Source organism: Natator depressus, chromosome 14 (genome assembly GCF_965152275.1).
Source record: "Natator depressus isolate rNatDep1 chromosome 14, rNatDep2.hap1, whole genome shotgun sequence".
Lineage (NCBI taxonomy): Eukaryota > Metazoa > Chordata > Testudines > Cheloniidae > Natator > Natator depressus.
In genome coordinates, this window is record NC_134247.1 from 291,324 (window position 1) to 314,230 (window position 22,907).

General features: G+C 45.6%; 2 protein-coding genes across 2 annotated transcripts in view; both read left to right on the forward strand.

Moving 5' to 3' along the window:
* Positions 1-12,882, forward strand: part of CCDC57 (coiled-coil domain containing 57) — a 148,466-nt gene extending 135,584 nt beyond the window's left edge. The window contains exon 18 of the mRNA XM_074970547.1: positions 12,774-12,882. Within this exon, the coding sequence (XP_074826648.1) occupies positions 12,774-12,784 (11 nt within the window). The 3' untranslated portion in view covers positions 12,785-12,882. The remainder of the gene's footprint in view (positions 1-12,773) is intronic.
* Positions 12,776-22,907, forward strand: part of FASN (fatty acid synthase) — an 80,869-nt gene continuing 70,737 nt past the window's right edge. The window contains exons 1-7 of the mRNA XM_074970541.1: positions 12,776-12,914; positions 13,802-13,954; positions 16,299-16,472; positions 17,420-17,620; positions 18,081-18,203; positions 18,960-19,075; positions 19,390-19,524. Of these exons, the coding sequence (XP_074826642.1) occupies positions 12,788-12,914; positions 13,802-13,954; positions 16,299-16,472; positions 17,420-17,620; positions 18,081-18,203; positions 18,960-19,075; positions 19,390-19,524 (1,029 nt within the window). The 5' untranslated portion in view covers positions 12,776-12,787. The remainder of the gene's footprint in view (positions 12,915-13,801; positions 13,955-16,298; positions 16,473-17,419; positions 17,621-18,080; positions 18,204-18,959; positions 19,076-19,389; positions 19,525-22,907) is intronic.

A 22,907-nucleotide genomic window follows, 5' to 3' on the forward strand; every position in this document is an offset into this window, starting at 1 on the left:
TGCTGCTGCCAAGACAGTTATCCCCCATTCTGTATTTGTCCATTTGTTTTTTCTTCCCTAAGTATAACACCTTACATTTGTCTTTTCTGAATTTCATTTTGTTGGCTATAGCCAAGTCCCCCCAATTTATCAAGATCCCTCTGAATTTTAGCTCTGTCCTCCACAAACTTTTGGCAGCCCTCCTAGCTTTGTGTCACTCGCGAATTTGATCAGTATGCTCTCTATTCCTACATCCAGGTCATTAATAAAGATGTTAAACAACACTGGACTCAGAACAGATCCCTGTGGAACCCCACTTGAGACCTCCCTCCACTCTGACATAATTCCATTAATAGTTACCCTTTGTTTTTGGTTGTTTAACCAATTATGTATCCCCTTAATGGTAGTTCCACCGAGCCCGCATTTCTTCAGCTTACTTATGAGAATGTCATGTGGGACCTTGTGTCCAGAGCTTACGCACAATTGATAGGGCAGTACTACAATCCTTATTCTGTTGCTGGAGCACTGTGTGCCAATCTGTCCCATGAGTGGGAATATCCAGAAGGCACTTGAAGATTAAATGAAGATTCCTTACTTGCAACTGGAATTCTTTAAGGTGGACTCTGCACACTCACATTTCCTTGTGCACTTTTTCCTTTTCCTAGGAGTCTTACTGAAATCTTTAATTGCGGTGGTGGAAGGAACTGAGGCAGTGGATGGTGCTTAAGTCCCTTTTTGTACTTTCAGTAGTGCCAACTCTTGTGACTTTTTTTTTTTAAGCAAATGATGGGATTTTGGTTGGGTTGGAACTCTGTCTCATGATGACAAACTCCAGCCAATTTGAGCCCTGCCTGGGGGGAAAACCCCCTCTGGTTGGCTGCCTGCCTCACTTGCCTCTCCCCTGGGGCAAAGCAACCACTCAGAGCTGCTGCAGAAAGAGCTCTCTCCCCTTCCACATCCCCTCAACAATCTAAAGCCATTCTTCTCACAGGAGGGGAGAGTGAAGAGGGAGCAGAGCTCTGCTCCCTCTTCCCCATCCCCTCTCCCTCCATGCAACACCAGGCGTGGGAGGGGGAATGAAGAGCCCCTGGAAAGCAGGAGAAAGGGAAAGCAGGAGAAGGGACACTTGGTACAGCCTCTGCCAGGCCTGGTGGCGCTTCAGGAGTAGTAGTGGTGTGATTGGGAATGCTGAACTATTGAGGGACTCACGGGGTAGATGTGAGGGCCAGGCCCAGGCAGAAGAACTAATGTAGAAACTGGGGTAACCGAATTGAGTTGTTTCAGAGTAGCAGCCGTGTTAGTCTTTATTCGCAAAAAGAAAAGGAGTACTTGTGGCACCTTAGAGACTAACCAATTTATTTGAGCATCCGATGAAGTGAGCTGCAGCTCACGAAAGCTTATGCTCAAATAAATTGGTTAGTCTCAAAGGTGCCACAAGTACTCCTTTTCTTTTTGAGAATTGAGGTGGAGGCCGGGGGGCAGAATTAATTGGTGGAAGGGGATGTGCAAATGTGGGGGATGAGTGCTCATGCAGCATGGTCCAAAATCACCTGATGCTAATTCTCTCTCTCTCTCTCTCTCTCTCTCTCTCTCTCTCTCACACACACACACACACACACACACACACAGAGGTGTTGGGCAGGGGGAGTTCAAAAATCCAAAACACCAATATTTTTAAAATTGTGAATTTGGGGACTCTGATGTTATTTTTGATGTCTTGAGGTTGGTAATCTGTTACCCTCAGGTTCAAGATGCTCAGGAAGTCTGAGGAGGTGGATAGGAGTGGCCTGTGACCACTCTAAGGGGGACTGCTAGGAGACAGTATACCCTCTGAATTGCACTGGCAGTGCATCCCGTGATCATGAATATGCAGAATCCATCTAAAAAAATTCTGGTTACAAGTAACCTTCATTTTCAGAGTTTGAAGCTAGGGAAGGAGTTATAGTGGGAGCCCTAAGGCCGTAGACCCAGAGACACCTCGGCTCCCTCAGTTGTGCTTCCTGACTCCGTTTGGATCAAGAGTTAGGAGCAGGTTGGAAGGAAGCAGGTGGCTGGGGGAGTTACAGCCTGTGTTGGTTTTGGGAGAGGTGGAAGGACGGGGAGGCAACTGGAAGGGAATGAGACTTCAATCTGGCACAGGGCTCCAAAGGAGCACCTGCTTGCAGCGGGCACCCACCAGGTGTTCATGGGATCCAGACTGCCCAAGGTAGCAGGAGCTCACTGGCTCTTAATGCTAACAGACGATCAAAAGGAAGCAAAAATTAACAAGCTCCTAGCCATGACACAGGGCTCAGTGAGAGCGAAAGTAGCTCGTCTCACCAGCCGCCTCCCTGCAGGGAGGAGAAGAAGGATGATCATTTTCAAGGAGTAACAGGCACTCTGGGCTCTGCTGGGTGGAGGCTTTAGGTCTCTCTCTAACTCCACTCTTCTCCCCATGGGGAGTACTGATCAGAGCTTTTCGTGGCTGTATACTGGGGCGAGGGGGGCGACGCCATCCCTGGAGCATGTTTCACCGCCCCAGTGCCTGTTTTCAGGTTTGAACTGTAATAACCTCCAGCGATCACACTCTGCCGAGGTGAATGACCTGAAATAAGCCGCAATTCACAAGCGCTTCTTGCATCACAAGCGGCTTCATTTCCTAAACAGAGCCGTCCCCTCCGTGCAGTCACCACATCACCCTATCGCCTAGCAACGCCCCACAGGCCCAGGCACCGCAGGCGGCACCGTCCCACGCGCCCGCCCCCGCAGGGGAGGTCTCGGCCGGGGACTTCGCGTCCGAAACAGTCACCGTCTGCTTTGCAAATGGCAGAGGCCCGTGGCGGGAGAGCTCCCCCGCCGGCGGCTGCTGCCCAGGCCCGCCTCCCCGGCAGCCGCGGGGTGCCCAGCCCGGCGCCCCCGCGGGAGCCCCGCGAGTAGAAAGCACCAGCCCCGCCCCGTGTGTGCGCCACAAGGGGCAGACGCTGGGGGCGTCTTTCCCCGCGCTCGTTCCGAGCTCCTTCGGCCCCAGACAGGGCCGGCTGCAGCCCCTGCGGCCGGCGGGGAGCGGGGGTCTCGGAGCAGCCTGGCCGGGGGGCCGCCTGGCCTGGCCCCGCTCCCAGCGCGGCGCATAGCGCGGGGAGGGAGCAGCCGGGAGGGGTTCGTGAAAACCCTCCCGTGCCAATTCGGGTCCGCGGCGGCCTCCTCGCCGGGCCGCGGCCGAGCCCTTCACCCGCGGGGGCGGGACGGGGCGGGGGCCGCAGAACAGCCCCCGGGAGCTCGGCGCCTCGGCTTCAGCCCTGTCCCGGCGGCCTGAGGGGAGGTTCCGCTGGGCGGCGCGGGGCCGCCCCCTTTGGAGAGGCTCCTGCGGGCAGGGCTGGCATCGCCCCAGAGCCGGCTCTCGGAGCCCAGCCCCGGCTCTCATTGGACTGCGCCGCGGAGCGAAGCTGTCAGCCCATGTGGCGTGGCCGCTGGAGGTGGCGGCTGCTTAAATAGCGCTGGCAGCCGCTGGGAGGCAGCGACACGAGCACGGAGCAGGCCGGTGCGACAGCCCCGCGTCCCGGCGCCGCCCGCAGCCTGCCGCCCGCGTGCCGCAGCCCACCCCCCGCACGGCCGCTGAGCAGGGCTCCGGCGGCCCCCTCGAGACACGGGCCGGCTCCGCGGCAGTGCGCGCTCCGAGGCCGCGCTCCGAGGCCGGGCTCCAGCCGCTCTGCCCCGCGCGGGCCCTTCCGTCACCGGCGCCGGGAGCCAGGTAACCGCAGCGGGGTGTCGGGGTCTGGGACGGGGCCGCGTTGGGCCAGCGACCGCGCTGCCTCGGGGGAGAGGACGGGCGAAAGCGCGAGGAGCCCGGGGCTGGAGCGGAAGCGGCCGCCGGGCTCTCTAAGAACATCGGGGCTCGGGCTGCCCAGACCAGCGAGGGGGCCAGCGCACCTGAGCCGCCCCTTCCTCGCCCCTGCGGACAAGGGGATCTCCCCGCCGCCGCCGCCTCTCGGCGGGTTTGTGGCGGGGCCCGTCCCCTCGTTGGGCTCGGCTCCATCTTGCACCACTGGTTACGGGGGAAGTCTGTGTTAGAGGCATCAAATGCAGTTATCAGTATATTTAGCGTGTGGCTGTATTCCTCCGTAAACGTTCCCCAGACCTTTTCGGTAAATAGGATTGTACAAATAGGCGGCTAAATTATTCTTGTCTGAACATAAATTGGAATTTGCCAGCTGTAGATGCCGGTGGAAGGTTTGACTGTAACACGGATCTGATCTCAATCTATAGAGAGAGGCGGTGAAGCGCTTCTTTGGAGAGTCAGTGGTCATCTTAGAGATAATGTTCTGAATAAACACTGCACTGCCTCCTGCAGTATCCGTCCCTTTCCCCTCCCAAATTAGTTGACTATTCATTGCTAGCTGAGAAGCTTTTACTTATTGAAATGTTCGTACAGTAATAGTTTAATTTTGTTTAAAGATTTCAAAAAACGTGAAGTAAAATTAAATGATTAAGTGCATTTGATTATCTATATTCGAAGTGAAGCTTGCTTCAGAGCTTTGATTTTGGAGCTATTCATCAAACGTGAGGTAGCAGCGGGGAAGAGGGGAGATGGAGGCTGAGCCCTTGCTGCATTGTGAATGTTCTGCATCCAGCCATTTTGATATCGGGCAGTGAAGACAGTTACACACGGTAAAGCCTGTTTCACAAGCAGATGCAGAGAGGGAAAACATTTTTTTTTTCTTCTTAGCTTTCTCACCCTTGAATAATTAACAGCTGTACATGTATTAATACATGCAAAGGGGACTAAGAACAATAGATAAATAACATTGATTAAAACAAAAAGAAAAGGAGGACTTGTGGCACCTTAGAGACTAACACATTTATTTGAGCATAAGCTGAATGCATCCGATGAAGTGAGCTATAGCTCACGAAAGCTCATGCTCAAATAAATTGGTTAGTCTCTAAGGTGCCACAAGTCCTCCTTTTTCTTTTTGCGAATACAGACTAACACGGCTGCTACTCTGAAACCAACCTTTGATTAAAACATACTCCCTGGCATATCCTTTGTGGCACTTCAGAGACTTTATTCATTTGGACATTGGAACTGAAATATTTAATTTCTTTTCTGATAGCCAGTATCTAAAGAGAAATTTACTTAAAGTTTAGATCAATTTTTGCTTTCCATGTAGACTTTAGTTTGGTCTGAAAGTATAGTCTGTCATCTGCCCCACCTAATGGAGTCTTACACCCATCCCCTTTACCCCTTCCCCCCTCTATCCTGTAGTTATGTAATTTAGTAGTACTAATTTAGTAGTTATGTAATTTTAGCTATTTAAAACTAGCTGCATGCATGGATAATATTAAAAACAGGAAGAAGATAGGCTTTTTATTCGTGGTTTTAAAGTACCAGAGGTAGGAGTTACAGAAGCCTTAAAGCCAAGAAATTTAGGGTCTCCTAGATATCACAAGATAACATCTGATGTTTGAGATATTATATTATAGGAGGCAGAAGGTCCCTAAAACTCAGCCCATTTTGTTAATTCAGCCATAACCATTAGCAGATGTATTGGTTCGTCTCTCTTTATTCTAAGAATAATGGTGTTGTAAGCAAACCCCTGAGCTGGGTTTACAGAGATCCAGTCAGGTCTTCAGCCTCTCCTTGGAGTTCTAAACTTCTTGGGATGTACTGAAAACTAGCAATGCTTCTTCAAGGGCTTCAGGAAATGAGACTAGCTTACATGAAAGTCAGTGTCCCCAGTAAAGGATTCTGAAAACTCCCACCAAGGGTCGATTTAGCTGAAGGATGTGAGATGATGGCCTCACCTGGGAGGTAAGTGTGCAGGTACACGTTTAAAATGATGTTTTTACAGTGCAATGGTTTTGGGAATTAAATCTGGATGAACTTAGGGAAGCTAGCACCACTTCCTGATAATCTAGGCATTTACAACACTATAATCATAATGCAGACTCAAAAGCCAGTAGTGAATATATCCATTCATGATAAAAACACTCAAAATAACAGGTTTCAGAGTAGCAGCCGTGTTAGTCTGTATCCGCAAAAAGAAAAGGAGGACTTGTGGCACCTTAGAGACTAACCAATTTATTTGAGCATAAGCTTTCGTGAGCTTCCGATGAATGCATCCGATGAAGTGAGCTGTAGCTCATGAAAGCTTATGCTCAAATAAATTGGTTAGTCTCTAAGGTGCCAGAAGTACTCCTTTTTCTTTTTACACTCAGAATAGTGTTTTTTTTTTTTTTTTCTTTTAAGATATGGAAGCACCGTGTAGTTTTTTCCATGTTTTATCAAGCAATCGAAGGCATTCTTCCTAAGAAAAGGAACAAATCCAGTCTCTCAACAGAGACAATAAAAATTCTGTGCAGTATTAGATTTAGCAATAACAAATCCAGTTTAACAGTGGCTGAGAGACTGAACATTAGCTAAAATAGCCCAAATACAAGTACACCTTGATTTTTAGTTTTGCTGTCTTTTTCAAAGATCTTTGAGAGGTAGGCATTTTTAAAAAAAAAAACTTTTCTACAATTGAAGTTCTAGGGAAATAAATTTTAGAAATGGGATCATATATTTATTTAAAATCAAATATTGGAAAATCTGGGTTTGCATGTAGTAAAACTTGGAAGTAAAAGCAAATCTTTTGCTAATATCCCTAATGAAGTAAACTTTGGCAAAGTCACAGAGAAAATGCCACTTGTATATAGGAACCAATTCTCTACAGATTCCTATAGGAACTCCCGTTGCTGCCAGTGCACCTGCCACTGATGGAGTGGGAAATAGAGGAATTCATCTAGTTTTTATGTCTTTGGAGTTACACAAACTTGGCTACGAAAAGGATTATTTGTAAGGCCCTGCTCCTGCAACTGGTTCATGCAGGAGCATCCTCACTGAAGATAATGGAACTCCAATTTGGTGCAGGGGTCTGTGAGTCAATGGCAGGATCAGGGTCTTAATTTTGATGGGCTTGATCCATATAATCAGACCATAGATTACAGCTACTTTGACAGATCCCATTTTGAATGTGTATAAAAGATAGTGCATCAGGCAGAACAAGGGATTTCTGCAATGGATTCTGTGTGCTTCCCCAGGAGACTAGCTCTGCAAGGAGTATCCCATCAAGTTTGGAAGGCCATTGAAATGCCATCTGGAGGCTTTGTAGAGGCTTCCCTCTCCCTTCACTGTACCCAAGAGGGATAATGGAACCCTTGAATGAAACCCTTAAATGAGGGTTTCCCACAGTAGCTGTATGCGGAGTGGGGAGAGCTCAGGCATCCAAGTAAGGGCTTTCTTTCACTTCCTTAAATAGCATAATAAGCTCAGTGGTCATACAAATGCATAATGCATTCTTGTAGAGAAACAGATTAAATGAGACTAGTGAAAAATAGACACACAGGTGCTAAACATGGAGCAAAGCAATGATGAATTGGGAAGAGGTGTTAAGTGAGAGGTTCTTATAAGGGTCTGTTCTAGATCCAGAAGAGCTTGGTATCTTCATTTGTAACTGAGCATGTTAGTAACACTTGGCCAGTACGAAACTAGCAGGGATCAAATACATGGAGAACAAGATTAAAATATAGTATGAACTTGATATATTTGAGAAAAGGACTGAAATCAATAAAACAACTGTATAGAGGTTAATATAGGAAGCAAATAACCAAAGTACAAATATGAAATGATAAAATAGTGTGTACTAGTCAGTAATACCAAGAAAAAATGGTTGATTATTATGGATGACAAGCTGAATGAGTCAGCAATACAACACTGTTGCAAAAAAAAATTGTGTAAATCAAGTGAGATGGTAATTCTCATCAATGGTGAGGCTTCTATTGGACAACTGTTCAGATTAGAGTAGTGCTTTTCTAAAAATAACAGGCTGTTTGGTAAGAGTTTAGAGTAACAATGTCAGGGTCAGAGTAAAGTATGCCAAAATGTCAGAGATTGACAAAGTATGTTACGCTCACGTCTTCTAGACACCTCTTCATTGGAACAAAAGATCTGAACAAAAAGTCATAGATTTAAGATGGAAGGCGGGGAAATCAGACCCTCAATTAGACCCATGAAGATGGCATTAACAAACCTGAGAAACTGCCTAATCATATTTGTCACCCTTGTTCTTCCCTCATCTTCCCATATTTAATTTGTTGTCATCACTTATTATGTTTAATCTAAAGGTAAGTACAGCATTGGGGTGGGGGGAATGCACGAGGTATTCTCCCCCTATTTTACTATCCTATGTGTCCCTTAATGTAGCTGTAGAACTGATGCATTCTCATTCCTGGCCTCTGCCCCACTCTAAACTTTTTAAATGTGGATGCACCACTTTGTCCAAATTAGACTGCAAATGCTTTGGGGCAACTTGTTGTGTAAATTGCCATACATAACTATGGTGCTGTATTAATAACGTTGGGAAACTTTTCAGAACAGTAGAGTGATGGAACAAGGTGCCAAGGAAGGTTGAGAATGAGCCGTAACTGGATATAGAGGGGCATCCAAGCTAGCCTTGACTATTGGGGATGCTTTAGAGTTAATGAGATCCTTTCCAAAGCAAAATATTCTGACTCTGCATCTTGAGGTGGCTCACTTAGTTGTCTCTTCTGGGTTTGTCTGTCTTTCTGGTATGGGCCTCTTCCTTTCACCTTGTCTATCTGTGCTATAGAGTATTCAGAGAGGGATTTCCCAACCTTAGGCAGATGCTGCTCACTCTGTTGCTGAGTTTCCCCAGCATTGGCTTCTTTCACGCATTTCGGTTTTCTGTGATTTCCAGTCCACCAGCTGATTTCTTGTCTTCTCTCAGATCTCTCCTCCCTGTCCTGTCTTCCATTGAGATGCTTGTTGATTTTTCTCCATGGTTCACTCTGCTCCACATTTCTTTCCCCCCATTCTTCTATTGCATTGTCCACCCTGCCATCTCTTAGCCTTTGCTTATCACTAACATCCACTTCCTCTGCTCCTACTCTTGCACTGCAAATAGTCTCTGGTGGAAACCCTGTGACCAGCTGACTTCCTCCACAACCAGTCTGTTCTTTCCTCCTTCAGTTCTGCCATCTTCTGAGCTAAAGAGCTCTACTTCTCCAATGTAATTGAATCCTATGCCTTTGATCCCAGCTGCTCTTTTGCCTCCTAACACTCCTCAAACCCTTCCTACCTCTTGCCTCCACTTCTCACTCTGCATGGAATCTCACTGGCTGCCTCCAAGCAAAGATTGACAAAATACAGTGGTACTTCCCCCTCCCTTCCTACAAATCTCTTCCCCCCTCCACTTCACAAGTGCAGAAGTTTTTCCTCTGCTCTCCTCATCTAACTCCTCCACTTGCCCCAGTGACCCCATATTTTGACCTCCATCGTGCCCACTCTCCTCTGGCTCTCTCCCCTCACAATACAAACATGCTCTGCTCTCTTTCCCGTCTTAAAAAAAACTAACCCTTGACCCTATTTTCCTCTTTAACTACCACTCCTTCTCCCTTTCATCTCTAACTTCATTGAACCTGCTCTCTGCAGTGCTGCTCCTCCAGTTCCATCCTAAACTCTGTACAATCCAGCTTCCGCCCCTTGCACACACTGAAACTGCTCTTGCCAAAATCTCTAATGATCTCTTTCTAGACAAAGCTCAGAACCACTACTCTATCCTCATCCTCCTTGATCTGTCAGCCACCTTTGATACAATCCATCACACTCTTCTTATTGAAATCTTGTCCTCTCTTGGCTTCTACAACTCTGTTCTCTCCTGGTTCGCCTAGTACCTCTCTAATCACTCCTTTGGAGGATTCCTCTAATCCCTCCTCTTCGCTCCACAACTTTCTGTGGGGGTTACACAGGGCTCTGTCCTTTGTCTCCTTTTTGCTCCCTCTACACCTTGGTCTGGGTAACCTCATCCACAGATTCAACTAGCAGCTCTGTTCAGACAGTTTGCAAATCTAGCTCTCTACTCCATACTTGTCTCCTTCTGTCTAAATTAAAATTTTGACCTGTCTCTCTGATATCTCCTCATGCATGTCTAGCTGACAGGTCAGCCTCAACGTGGCCAAAACAGGGGTCTAGAGGCCTCCCCCTCCTTTTTCAATCACTGGACAACACCACCATCTGGCCTGTCCCTTCTGGCCCATAATCTGGGTGTCCTCTTTGACTCAGAGCTCTTTCTAGGTTCTCGCATCCAGACTGTTTCCAAAGCTTGAAGCTTTCTGTGTAACATCTAAGATATGGCCTTTCCTACTGCAACATCCTTCTCTCTGACCTTGACACATGCAATTTTGCCCCGCACATATACATTCATAATGCTGCTACAAAGATTTGACCATGTCTCTTTGCATCCCCATGCTCTCCTCTGTTGCATCAAACATAAGCTGCTTGTCTTCATGTTCAAGGCCCTTCACGGCCTAGCCCCGCCTATCATTTCATTCACTATTGAGATGTCATCTCCTGCCTCCAATGGGTCAGGCATGCCAGCCAGCTTCTGCGACTGGTTAAATTTTCAAACAAACCCCTTTGTGCTTTCTCTCTCAGTGCCACTCACGCCTAGGAGGAGCTCTCTGTCAGTGTTTCCAAAGTTACTTTATCCTCCTGAAAAGTCTTTTTCCTTGATGCCAACGAAAAAATGGATGATGTTGATTGGGCTGCTAATGGCTGAGACCACTAGATCTATCACGCTGACTGTCCTTTTTTGGTACTTCCCTGTCTATCTGTAGTTTCTTGTGTTTATACTTAAGTTGTAAAGTCTCTGGGGAAGGGTCGGTCTCTTTGTTCTGTGTTTGTACGGTGCCTAGCACAGTGGGGTCCTCGTCCTTGACTAGAGCTCTTAGGCACTGTGGTAATACAAATAATAAAATTGACTTGCTAGGTTTTGTGAATGGAAATAATGAAAAATCTCTTGTTGAACATAATTCATTGGCATATTGTCACTGGCTTTTCTCATAAAGGGCATGATACAATGCCTACTGAAGTGGGAATCCCAACTCCCTCATTACATGATCAATTAATTTGTAGTAGTGTTTTCCAGGGAAGCAGTGGAATTTCCGTTGTCCGAGGCATTTTACAGTAGGCTGGAAAGTTGAAAATGTCCGGTTAGGAGCAATTCTGGTTTTTTCTCCCAGAGGGGGTGGACTTGATGAGCTAATAAGCCAGTTCCATTTCTATGGGTAAGATTTGTGCTTTGGTTACACAAATATAAGTCTGGAGTAACTTTACTGACCTCTGTGGAGTTACTGCTGACTTATGCTCATGTAAATGAGATCTGAATATGTCCCTGTGATGATGATTGTGTGTTTGGCCAGGCATCATCAAAAACCCTGCAACCAAGAGGGCTGAGCTTTTTGTAGGAGATTAATGCTCTCTGCATCTGCTGATCAATTCCAGGATCTGCTCTAAAATAGTGTACCTATCTACAAGATTGCTTCCAGTTATTTGGAAAGTGCGGTTCTGTCTGGGCAACAGAATAAAGTGCCTGGAGAGAAGAGAAACCCATTTGAATGGCTTTGCTCAGAAGTGTCAATTTCACAAAACCAGTTTGCTTAGAGGTGTCAATTTTGTAAGAGTTTCTGAAATAGTTGGCAAAGGTGTCCAAAAAATTCTGACTCAAAGGCCTTTCTGAGCTGTGTTCATACATATACCATCTCTCTGTCAATGAGGAGAAAGCGTCATCAGCAAAACCAGAATTCTCTGCTTTTTTCATAGAGAACTTCTTGGATTTCAGTTTTAAAATAAGAAGACAACTCCAGGTGCAATAATAATAGGCGAGTGTAAGTGAACAAAAATAACTTTTGCCATACTGGGCAACTATTGGCACTATAACCATGGAAAGGGTGATCAAGAACCAACACTACTAGATGGGATCTTCCTAAGTGTTCTAGGAGCACACATCCCATTGAGATCCAAGGTTTGGTTTTCAGTGGCCTTTGTGCTTCTAAGTCACTAGGTGTGGTGGTGGTTTTTTTTTTTTTTGAAAATCCCACCCATTGACCCTACAGGGTATTTGTCTATAGCTATTAGTTAAGTTGTTTTAAGTTGAGTTCACAGCCTTCAAGTACCTAATCTCCTGAATCCGTCTATTCCCTTAACTTCAAGGCTGACCATCCTTTCTGTCTATTTGAAGCTGTCCGGGGGTGGGGGGGGAAGCTCCTCCTTCTCTAATTTCATGTTACTACTTCAGATCAGCCTGCCAACTCCCTGTTTCTGGAGATGGGTTTTGAGCCCATTATCTAGTTGTTAGTAGTGCATTGACAGTTTTTAACATATAATTGCACCTAAAACCTATGTTGACTGTGTCAAATACACAGTCGGATTCTTCAGTATGATCTGTGTAGAAATACTTCATTGGTACTCCATTCAAGCACAGCAGTCAGCTTGCACGGATCACATCCCATTTCAGGATCAGGGCCGTGGATTGTAAGCTGCTTGCAGTAGGAACCGTGTCTTCGTCAGTTTGCACACCTTGAAGCATGCTGGTAGCATTCAATAAATGACTCTTCAAAAGGGAGGGGGTATTTTCCCATCCCCTGGTTGTGGCCTAGGAAGTAGAGATCATCAGAGCCTCTTAGTGTCTGTTGGGGAGGGAGGGAGGTAATTTTTATGTATTTATTTTTTCTTCTCTTTGCAAATCCTGCTCTTATTTGCTTGAGAGGAGCAGTGCGGCGCCCCCCCCCTTTTTTTTGTGTTGTACCTATGGACTCCATAGACCATTCCAATGTAGGGGAGGATCTAACTTCTTACAGTGTACATTTGGGTACTGCCTCCTCCCTTCCTCAGCATGTTGGGCAACACAATGTGTTCTTTGCATGAATGTTCACTCCGGTAGTTGATTTGTGGATCTGACTTTTGTAAATTCCTTTTCCAGAGAGAAGTTAGGAGATGGAGGACGTGGTGATTGCAGGCATGGCAGGAAAGCTGCCAGAATCGGAGAACATGCAAGAGTTCTGGGAGAATTTATTCAATGGAGTGGACATGGTCACAGAAGATGATCGGAGGTGGAAGCCAGGTGAGCCCTGAGATTGTCTGCACTTGGGGTCTGAGCTCTCCAGATGAGCTCAAGTGTTCAAGGAAAAGAGCCCTCATAAGCAGGAAAACCCTGCCAGAGTTTGAGCTCATTTCTGATGTCCCTGAATTTCCTGGCTTTTATCTCCTGCTTTTATAAGATTCCAACCTATATCCACTCTGTTGCGGCCTGTGTCAGAGTGTTAACCAAATAAACTTCATGGTGCTGCCTTACAGAAGAAAGTATTTTATAGCAGTGCAGTTTCAACACTCATGCACCAGCAATGGTGTCTAGCTGCTATTCGCATCAGGCAGCAATGAGACTGACACAGCTGTTTGCTGGGTATTGGATGGATCTCTGTGGGATTTGGGAGTAGCAAGATCACCTCAGTCTTTTGACTTGTTATAATGTTCTTGGCTGTTCTATTGAAAACCCTTTTTCTAACTGAATGGATATGTACATGCCAGACACAACTGAAAGCTCTTGATCTGCAGATGTGGAAAGTGGCTTCTGTGTTTCTATCTGGTGATGAACTGGCACTACTCACGAGACACAAACTGTGTTGCAAAAGCTGCTTGTTTATTTGGCAAAACTTGCCAGAGCATGAGTTTGCTTAGCAAAGCCAGAAATAGCAGCCAGTGGGGTTTAGTATGGAGAAGTTTCATCAGGAACTTTACTCTTCTTACAATTATTCTTAAAAGGGTACTGAGGAGGTGGGAAAAGTAGATACCTTGTCAGTCTGGTGCTGAAATGTAGAAATAGGACATGACATTCAGAATACTTACAACTGGCATGTGATTCCAGATTACACCTTGTCATACGATGGTCTCCTACCTAGTAAACACATTTTACATTGAAGTTGTCTTTAGTTAAATGTTTTTTCTCTTCAGGACTTTATGGGCTGCCCAGGAGAAATGGGAAACTCAAGGACATCAGCAAATTTGATGCCTCTTTTTTTGGGGTTCACCCCAAACAAGCTCACACAATGGACCCTCAGCTCCGCTTACTATTGGAAGTTTCTTATGAAGCCATTTTGGATGGAGGTAAGCAGCTGAACAACTGAATAGGTGAAACTGGATTTTAGTGTGTCTGAGATTTTGAGGAGAGTCTTGCACATGTCTAAGTAGAACTTTCATATAGAGTCTGAGAATTCTAGGGCTTTGACAGTAGAGAGAAGAGACCTGAGAACTGGAACAGGTAATACTTCAAAACTAAGTTCTCTTCCCTGGGGTCAGGTTTAGGAAATATCTCTAAAATGGATAGAAATGTCTACCTGGGGTCCACGGGGAGCAGCTTAATGCTTCTGTAATGCTTGAACTGCCATGTTCTCTTGATCGTAGTTTGCTGAACCCTCTGCATCCAGAAAAATTTTCCATTGCCCTACTTCCATTATATTCTGCTAAAAGGGAGATGTTCCAGTTTCTAGGGTAGCGAAGATGATTGGGGGTGGGGAAGGGAAGGAGGAATTAAAATTAATCCTCATTAAAAGTTCCAAAAGAATGGCAGAATGTACAGTGATGTGTTTCTGGGTATCTACTTAGTCCAGAGAAAATATGTGGAATTGGATTCAACTTCCATAATTCTCTTACTCAGGAAATTAGTTCTCAAAAATTGTTGCCTTCCCTTGTTCCATCCCTGCCAGTATCTGGAACCTTTAGAAATTTTAATGATATCTATTCTTTTAAAAAAGCTTTTTCTCTAAAATTGAATGGATTTAGTGTTTTAAAAATGATTCCCAGTGTGACACAGCCAGGAACAGTCCTCGAGACACCAGAAACTTTCCACCTGTATCTGCGGATACAGACTAACACGGCTGCTACTCTGAAACCTTTCCACCTACAGCTCTTATTATTTATTTGTATTAACACTATGCCTAAGAGCCCCAATTATGGTCCAGGACCCCATTGTGCTAGGTGCTGTACAAACACAACAAAAAGATGGTCCCTGTCCAGAGAGCTGACAAGACAACAGATGGATACAGACTACAGGGGAACAATGAGACATTACTGGTCATCATTATAGGCATTGGTCTCTGCACACCAGCAGCCCAAATGTTGTTCGTTTATGTTGTAGGTTTCACAAACGAGAGAATTATAGGGAGGACAATGAGTTAGTTTTGTGGGTGTTTACAGGCAGCGCCTCCCAAACATGAGTGGCAGCATGAGAGAAAGCACGAAGGTGCCTGTTTGAAAATGTAACAAGTGGGTGATTGAGGCTGGCACCATAGGCCCAGCAGAAGAGGAGTTGGCCTTTCACTGTCAAGGCCCTTCCTGGCCTCAGTATTGAAGGAGAAAAGTAGGAGAGGAGGCGAAAGAAGGCATCTGGGTGCTCTGTCACTGCACCTCATTCTGCAGGACTCCTGGTTCTATGTTATCAAAAGGTTTTATTTCTGTTTGTTGAGTCAAGACTTGAGGATTCTGCCATGTATGTTCTGTGGCTCTCTAGAACACTTGCAGATGTCTTGTAAAATATTGACATCTTTTTAAGGCCATAAAGATGTTTTGATTTTATTTTTCCTTGCTAGTGATTAGGTGTCTTTCTCCCTTTTTAAAACAACTGTACTTCAAATCCCCACACACTCAGGCCCTTTCCTTCCTTACCCTTCAACCACATACATGTTTCGGCTCTTGTTCTCTGAGACTTACTTTTAGCCTCTTTAAAGTATGTCTTCACTGCAGAGCTAACCAGGGCTTTTTTCCTAAATTTTAGTTCAAGCTCCCTACCATCCACACACAAACCTTATTACTTGGGTTTATGTATGGTTTGAAACTGGGCTTGCTTAACTGGCTGGGGAGTATAGGTTAGCACCCTTGTTTCACTTAAACTTGGGCTTAACCTGCCCACTTTGCAGTGTGGACTCAGACTGCAATCTGGGTTATAGAGCTTGGGTTCTAATAGTCCTCCAATGCCTTTCCATAATTCCTGGGCGCTAGATGTTTCTGCCCTTCTACCTACTCCCTTCTCCTGCACAGAACTCTCTTACCAGTTTATATACACCCACCTGGTCAGCATCTAAACCCCACATTCCATGCAGCCTGCTCTATTTCTACACAACACTCAAATAGTATGTGACTGATTATAGAGATGCCATCCCAGCTAGCTGCACTGAGGCTGACATCAAGTTCTGGTGGACCTCTGCTGTGAGATCAGTGAGGTCCATGAGTTGGGGAGGTGTACCTGAAATAATCACCATCTGAGAATATCTCAGAGGCTGGCAGAGGAGGGAATTAAGCATTTGGCAAATCAGTGCAGGGAGAGAATTATGCTGTTCCATAATCATGGAATGGCTGCAAAACCTCTGGTGCCAAATGTACCTAATCTTGCTAGTTTTGTCCTTCAATTTGAGATTGTGCTTGGTGTATAATCTGCCTTCTGATGTCCTCTCAGGTATTAATCCAGCTGCCCTACGTGGCACAGACACAGGTGTGTGGATAGGTGTGAGTGGATCAGAAGCTGGTGAAGCATTTAGCCAAGACCCTGAACAGCTGCTGGGTTACAGTATGACCGGCTGCCAGCGTGCTATGTTTGCCAACAGAATTTCCTACTTCTTTGACTTAAAAGGTAAGTGTTTGAGGACTCTGTAATGCTGATGAGTAATAGCAGTTTGGCAATAGTAATAGTATAGTATCCAGTGTGTGGTAGGTACTTACACAGACATGAAGACATAGCTTTCTCATCCAGGAAGGGGCCATGTGTGGTACGTGGGGAAACTGGAATCCATGAATATGGTGTGACTGGGCAGCAAGGCTCAGCATGCAGACTTAGTGCTTGAGGTCTGGGTCGGAGTAGTTGGTACTCTTCTGAGAAGAGGATGATGGTGGGAAGACCTTCTGGAAAAGAGGTGTGCTACTTTGGGAGTTTTTTGCTTGTTTACACGGTCACTTGATGGAGGGCAGTATAGAAACTGGCCCACAGATGTGTGGTTGGGGGAAGACTCACAAAGGGAGCAGTTAGCTCTGTAGCTTAGGCAAAGTAAAGAAGGTGAGGAGGGCATCAGATAGGGGTGAGGGTGAAGGAATAGGCAAGATCTGTACTGTGCACAGCCTTAAAGGCAGGGCAGAACATGAGGAAGTCTGGGTATGGAGGTGGTGGGCAGATTACAGGAGAACAAGGCTAGGGCCAGGGAGGAGGAGGAGGCTGCAAGTGGGAGAAATAATCAGGCCAGGGACAAAGGATTTTAGCGGTGGGAATGGAGAAATGGATGAGTCCTTCCTGAGATGATGAAATGCCTGTGGCTTCTGTACATAATGCTGTTCATAAACAAAGTGGGAAAGGCACAGTTTGGCCAAACCAGCCTTTCTTGGGGTCAGCAGGCAGGGAGGGTAACGTTGTCAATGCATTGGGATACTCTAAACTTTTATCTATCACTTGATCAACTTCTTTAAAGATCCTAAGCTCCAGTCGCTGGAGAGCAGAGATGGCAGGTTCTGAACAGCAATTATAGGAAACAAACAGAACGAAATGATTTGACTTCGGATTTTATTTTATTTCATTTTTTTTCCCCCAAGGACCAAGCATGGCCATCGATACGGCATGTTCCTCTAGCCTCATTGCTTTGGAAAATGCTTACAAGGCAATTCATCATGGAGAGTGCAATGCAGCCCTTGTAGGAGGCGTCAACCTCCTATTGAGACCCAACACTTCTGTTCAGTTCATGAAACTTGGCATGCTTAGTCCTGACGGTGCCTGCAAGTCCTTTGATGCTTCAGGTAAGGGATTAGGTCCAAATCACATTGGCTGCCTCTCAGAGCACAATGTTCCTTCCTCCAGGGAATCTATATTGAAACAGAAAAGTGGCTAAACTCTCTTCTGTCCTTGCTCATGTTTTTTGCCACAAACAATGGAACTGCCAAGGGCTGCACACTCAATAGGAACATAAAAAATTATAAGGATGGGAAAGGAAAACATGGTTCATTTCCCTACAATGGGGCAGGGGGCAGACAGGAATGTCATGCTGGAAAGTGTTCCAGGGCTTCATAGACCAAGAGGGAGACCCTCTTTAAGTCTGATATTTAGCTGAACATGTCTGTCATGCCTTTCCAAAGGCATGATCATTCTTTTAAGGCTCTTCAGGAATGACACTATAGCGCACGGTACTTCACTGCTTTGTCATATGCAGGGCTGTCTGGATTTCTCTTTGCTTTTATTTCATTCTTCCTCTGCCCACAGGGAATGGCTATTGCCGCTCTGAAGCTGTAGTGGTCATTCTCATGACCAAGAAATCCATGGCCAAACGGATTTATGCCACAATAGTCAATGCGGGGAGTAACACTGATGGTTTTAAGGAGCAAGGTAGGTCTCAAATCTCTGGGAGACCATGAGATACTAGTGTTCTTTTCAGTGTTTATCCCAAGAACAGCGGGTTTGAGGCTTTTGCTAACTCTTCTGCAGTTTCCCTTTTTTTGGGGTTTGGGAGATTTATTTCTCCTGATTAGTGGAAAATTTCTGACCCTCTCTTGTCATAAGTGAATCTAGTTAAATGGTTAGCACTTTATTCCACATGAAGGTAATGGGAGGATGTTCAGCTGATCAACTTTGCTCTCCCCAGGGGTATCCCAGTGATGTTACACTGGCTAAGTTGCAAATTATTGACATTATGATGGGAAAGGAGAGGATACAAAAAATTACTTTTCCTTCTCCTTGGGAGCTTCAGTTCCATGAGCACTGCTCAATCTAGTAGATGGTTGATGAGAAGAAGCCTAGGGTCTTTGATATTAAAGTTTAAATCCTACAACTTCAGTTTCGTTCCAGGACCGGCCTTCCCTTTTCCCCTTCCTCTCACTGAGAGATTGACTTGTTGCAGTTTTAGTGCTGGAAACGTGAGCATAAATCCTAAAAGTATATTTGGATCTCCCTCAGAAACCTAAAAAGAAAAGGAGTACTTGTGGCACCTTAGAGACTAACAAATTTATTTGAGCATAAGCTTTCGTGAGCTACAGCTCACTGCATCGGATGCATTCAGAAACCTAGTAATCCTAATTAATGAACAGGTTGCTGAAACTTTGCTCCCAGATGGGAATGGGTAATTGATAATGATTCTTGTTCCAGGCGTGACATTTCCCTCTGGAGAGATGCAGCAGGATTTGGTCAGTTCTCTATACAAAGAATCTGGGATCCTCCCTGAGGAAGTGGAGTATGTAGAAGCTCATGGTACGGGCACCAAGGTTAGCATAATTTTACCATTGTCTCCTATCTCTGTGTCTCTTCCCCTTCCCCCCAATTTTAGCATCCTTTCCTTTTCTCTCCTTTCAATTTCCTTCCTCTTTCTTCTCCCGCACCCCCCCCCCATTCTTTCCAATTTAACAGGAAGGAGCTAGATTTCCCATTTCTAGCTATTCCCTTCACAATCCTTGGTGGTTGTGGGGTTTGTTTTGTTTTTAGCCTAGAGACCTTGGGACAGGGGCTCTTCTGCCAACTTCTGCATGTTGTGCATGCTTAGTATAAAGTATCATTCTGACTTAATTTCCTTTTCTGTTAGGTTGGGGATCCTCAGGAAGTGAATGGCATTGCAAATATTTTCTGTCAATTAGAGCGAGAGCCATTGTTGATTGGATCAACCAAGTCAAACATGGGTCACCCAGAACCTGCCTCTGGGCTTGCTGCACTAGCCAAGGTAAGACATTGTTTCTCAACTATTACATCTATAGATACCGTGCCTTGTGCACTGACCCATTGTGGAATTTAGCTCTGGTGGTGAGAGAGACTTGGGAGGTTGTCTCATTAACCAGGCAGCCCATTCTGCTATTGCCTCATTTGAAGGTTTTCATAAAGGCTCCAAATGCTCTACAACAAGCAGGATGTAAATTCTTAGACAGAGACCTGAGTGTCTAGTCTCTCTCTAGTCCTAAAGTCTGCAGACACTTAAATTGCATTGAGAACAGAGGGTTCTTTATTAAATGGCTAATTGTCATTACTGTATTTCTTAGTGAGTTTGATATTCAATTATTTTATGCATCACTATGAAAAGCTGTGGCATAACTTGATGAGGGTGAGTTTGGGGCACTTGGCACCTAGGAAGGATGGCAAGCAGCTTGGGTTGTTGGTGCTCAGGAAGTGGTTGGAAGTTTTTGTATTGGGTAGGGGATGCATCTTTTCCCCCTGCTCCCGTGTCACTTGTGGGCAAGGGTTGAGGTGATTTCAAGTGAGGGGTGGTGGGGGAGCAGACACAGGTTTGAACTCCCAGCTGGCTCAGAGCAACCAGCTGGCCCACACGTGCCCCATTATCTGCTACTGTAGCCAACACTGGTGGATGAGTGTCTGCTAAACTGCTCAGCAGAGTGCTAGCTAACAGTGTTGACAGTTAGCCGTGAAGCCTAGTGATGACAATTTAACATGGCCACATAAATGGAAGCAGCACAGTCTGTCAGAGTTACTGTTTCAGGCTAAGGCAAATATTGTGGTGGTTATGTTCAGGTCACGCTGAGAGGATTTTCTTTGTTGCCATATCTAGGAACTGCAGTCTTGTTTTCTAGATGAAAACTTGCATTCTTAAGCTCTATTCTGAGGCATTGGATGAGTTCTGCAGTAAATGAAGTGGTCACAGAATCATGGAAAACATGGGAGCCTGTCCCTGCTACGTTGTACTGAAGGCCTGTAAATAGCTTGGTTATCCTGGTTATACTAGGGTCTCTGTTTTACCAGAGTGGATTTTTGAACTCCCTGGCACAGTTCCCTGGTCTCCAAGATACTTCTTGGTGAGGTGGAGCAGAACGTAGACTTGGTGTTGGTCTGAGAGACCTGACTTCTTTGTGAGGGTCTCTCAGCCAAGTACACGATCTGTCGCTGGCCCTGTGTCCATTCCATTGCATGAGGCCATTCAGCCTCTGACAGTGACTCCATAGAATTCCTTTGGATTTCTCCTGTGGGACTGAGCTGGGCTCCTCCAGACTCCCCAGCTGATGTCAATCCGAGGTGACAGCTCCAACCTAAGAGCCCTTAGTGCTGGGCTCACTGTCTCTGTAATGGAGCTCAAGGTGTACTCCAAGGATTCTCTGATATGAGAACTCCCTCCTACACTGACCAGACCTTCAGTAGTTAAGCCAGAAGGTAGGTCTGTACCCTGTTGGTAGGGATTTCTGCCACCACTACCCCTTTGCAGCTTGTGCTTAGTGGGGATATTGTGGTTTCTTTTGAGATTATATAAATGTTTTAGTTTTGTGGTAGAACCTAGAGGCTGCAGTCAGGATCAGGGCCTCATTGTGCTAGACACACAGACAGTCCCTACCCCCAAGATCTTACAATCTAATTAAAGATGCAACAAGTGGCTGTAGTGAACAATTGGAAGGAACATCCCATGGCAAGGACCCATTCCCATCTCTTTATGTGGTTGAGCTGTACTGCCCACCCACTTTTTACAGTATAATTACATCTGACAAATAAAATAGGACATAGAAGTTTGTAAATAATAGTAGCCCATTTAATTCCACTCCATGCTGTCCCCAGCCTCCTTCCCAATGCCTTTTAAACAATCCAGTAAAAACCCTTTGTAAGGGATTATTCCTAGCAACCTCCCCTCCTCCAGCCCCATGAGTTGCCTCCTTCTAGGGAGCTGAATCTAGTACTCATTAAGTTGATAGCAAGCATCTCCCAAAGGTTCAGTTGAAATAGAAACACCATTTGGCCATCAACACTGCTTTCCTAGTGGTGGAAAGTCAGAGATAAAAGCCACAATGTCTTACTTCTAAACCTCCACTTTAACTGGGCCCATATGGATAAAGTAGTTCTATGCTCATGGTCTATATTAATGAAAATGGCTTCGAATTCCATCTTACCCAGTTCAGCATGATAGTCTTCCCTAAATCACCTCCCATGGCAGCAGAATCTAGGCTGAGTAGTTCAGATACCAGAGTGTTTAACTAACTGCTATCCATGGAAGACAAAATCCCATATGTAATTCCACTTAGATAGTTTGTCTCTGGGGGAGCCTAGTGGGTGCACACACTAATCCTTTCTAAATTCTTCAAATATGTTTGAGTATGACCTTGCAGGTGTATAGGCAGCTGGGATAAAACACTACACCAGGTCCACAGCAGCCTTCTCAGCTTGTACAGGGAATGTTTCCATCACTGAAACTTGGAACCCAGAAGACTTTGCAGTCTTGTTTTCTTGACTTGGCGTCCAGATCTGATACCCAATTCAGGAAAATAATCCTATTATCACTGTCTGTCTCTCATCAGAGCCACCTGCCTTGAGGGTTGTTTCTGAACAGCAGGGGGATGTTGGTTGAGGCCTGAGGACACTGCAGTAATACCAATAACTGGTGTGGTTTTGAGGCTGCAGCTGCTTGTATAATTTCTGGCTGGAACTGCCTGTGCCACAGGGGAATATTTGCACAGCCTCAATACCTGTCCTTCCCCAGGAGCTCCCGTCTTGGGGTTGAGTGCATACATAACCATGAGTTGGGAGTCATTTTTGCTTTCAGTCTGTTTGAAACAGGTGGGTTACTTCATAACTTTTCTTTCATGCTGGCCCTGTACCTAGATCAGAAAAACATGCAGAGCAGGACAGAGACTCCTTTAGCTAGATCTCAGTCTGGGAATAGCTTTCTCATAGAGCAGAGAAAAAAGGTAGAAATGGGAGATTTGGTGACTGTAAAGAAGAGGATTGGGAGGCACCATGGGGGGAAGGAAAAAAATGAGCTGGGCAGTGCAGATTTTGTGGAGGGATGAGCTGAGAGTGAGGGGAGAGGGGGGGTGATATTCCTAGCACATTGGATTCACTTGTCAAGTAAGACAGCACAGTCTACTGGGTAGAGTGTGGACAGAGAGCTATGACTTCAGAATTATTATACTAGTTCTGCTAGTGACTTCCTGTGTGGCCTTGATTTATCTAAGCTACTTAGTCTTTCTGTGCCTTAGTTTCACCATCTGTAACATGGGGACAATAGTACCTATTTACCTATTGTGAAGTGTTCTAAAATCCAATATAGTGACCGAACGAGCCATCTAAGTGCAATTGCGAAGTGCAATTCTATCTTATATACTCAGCCATTTGTAG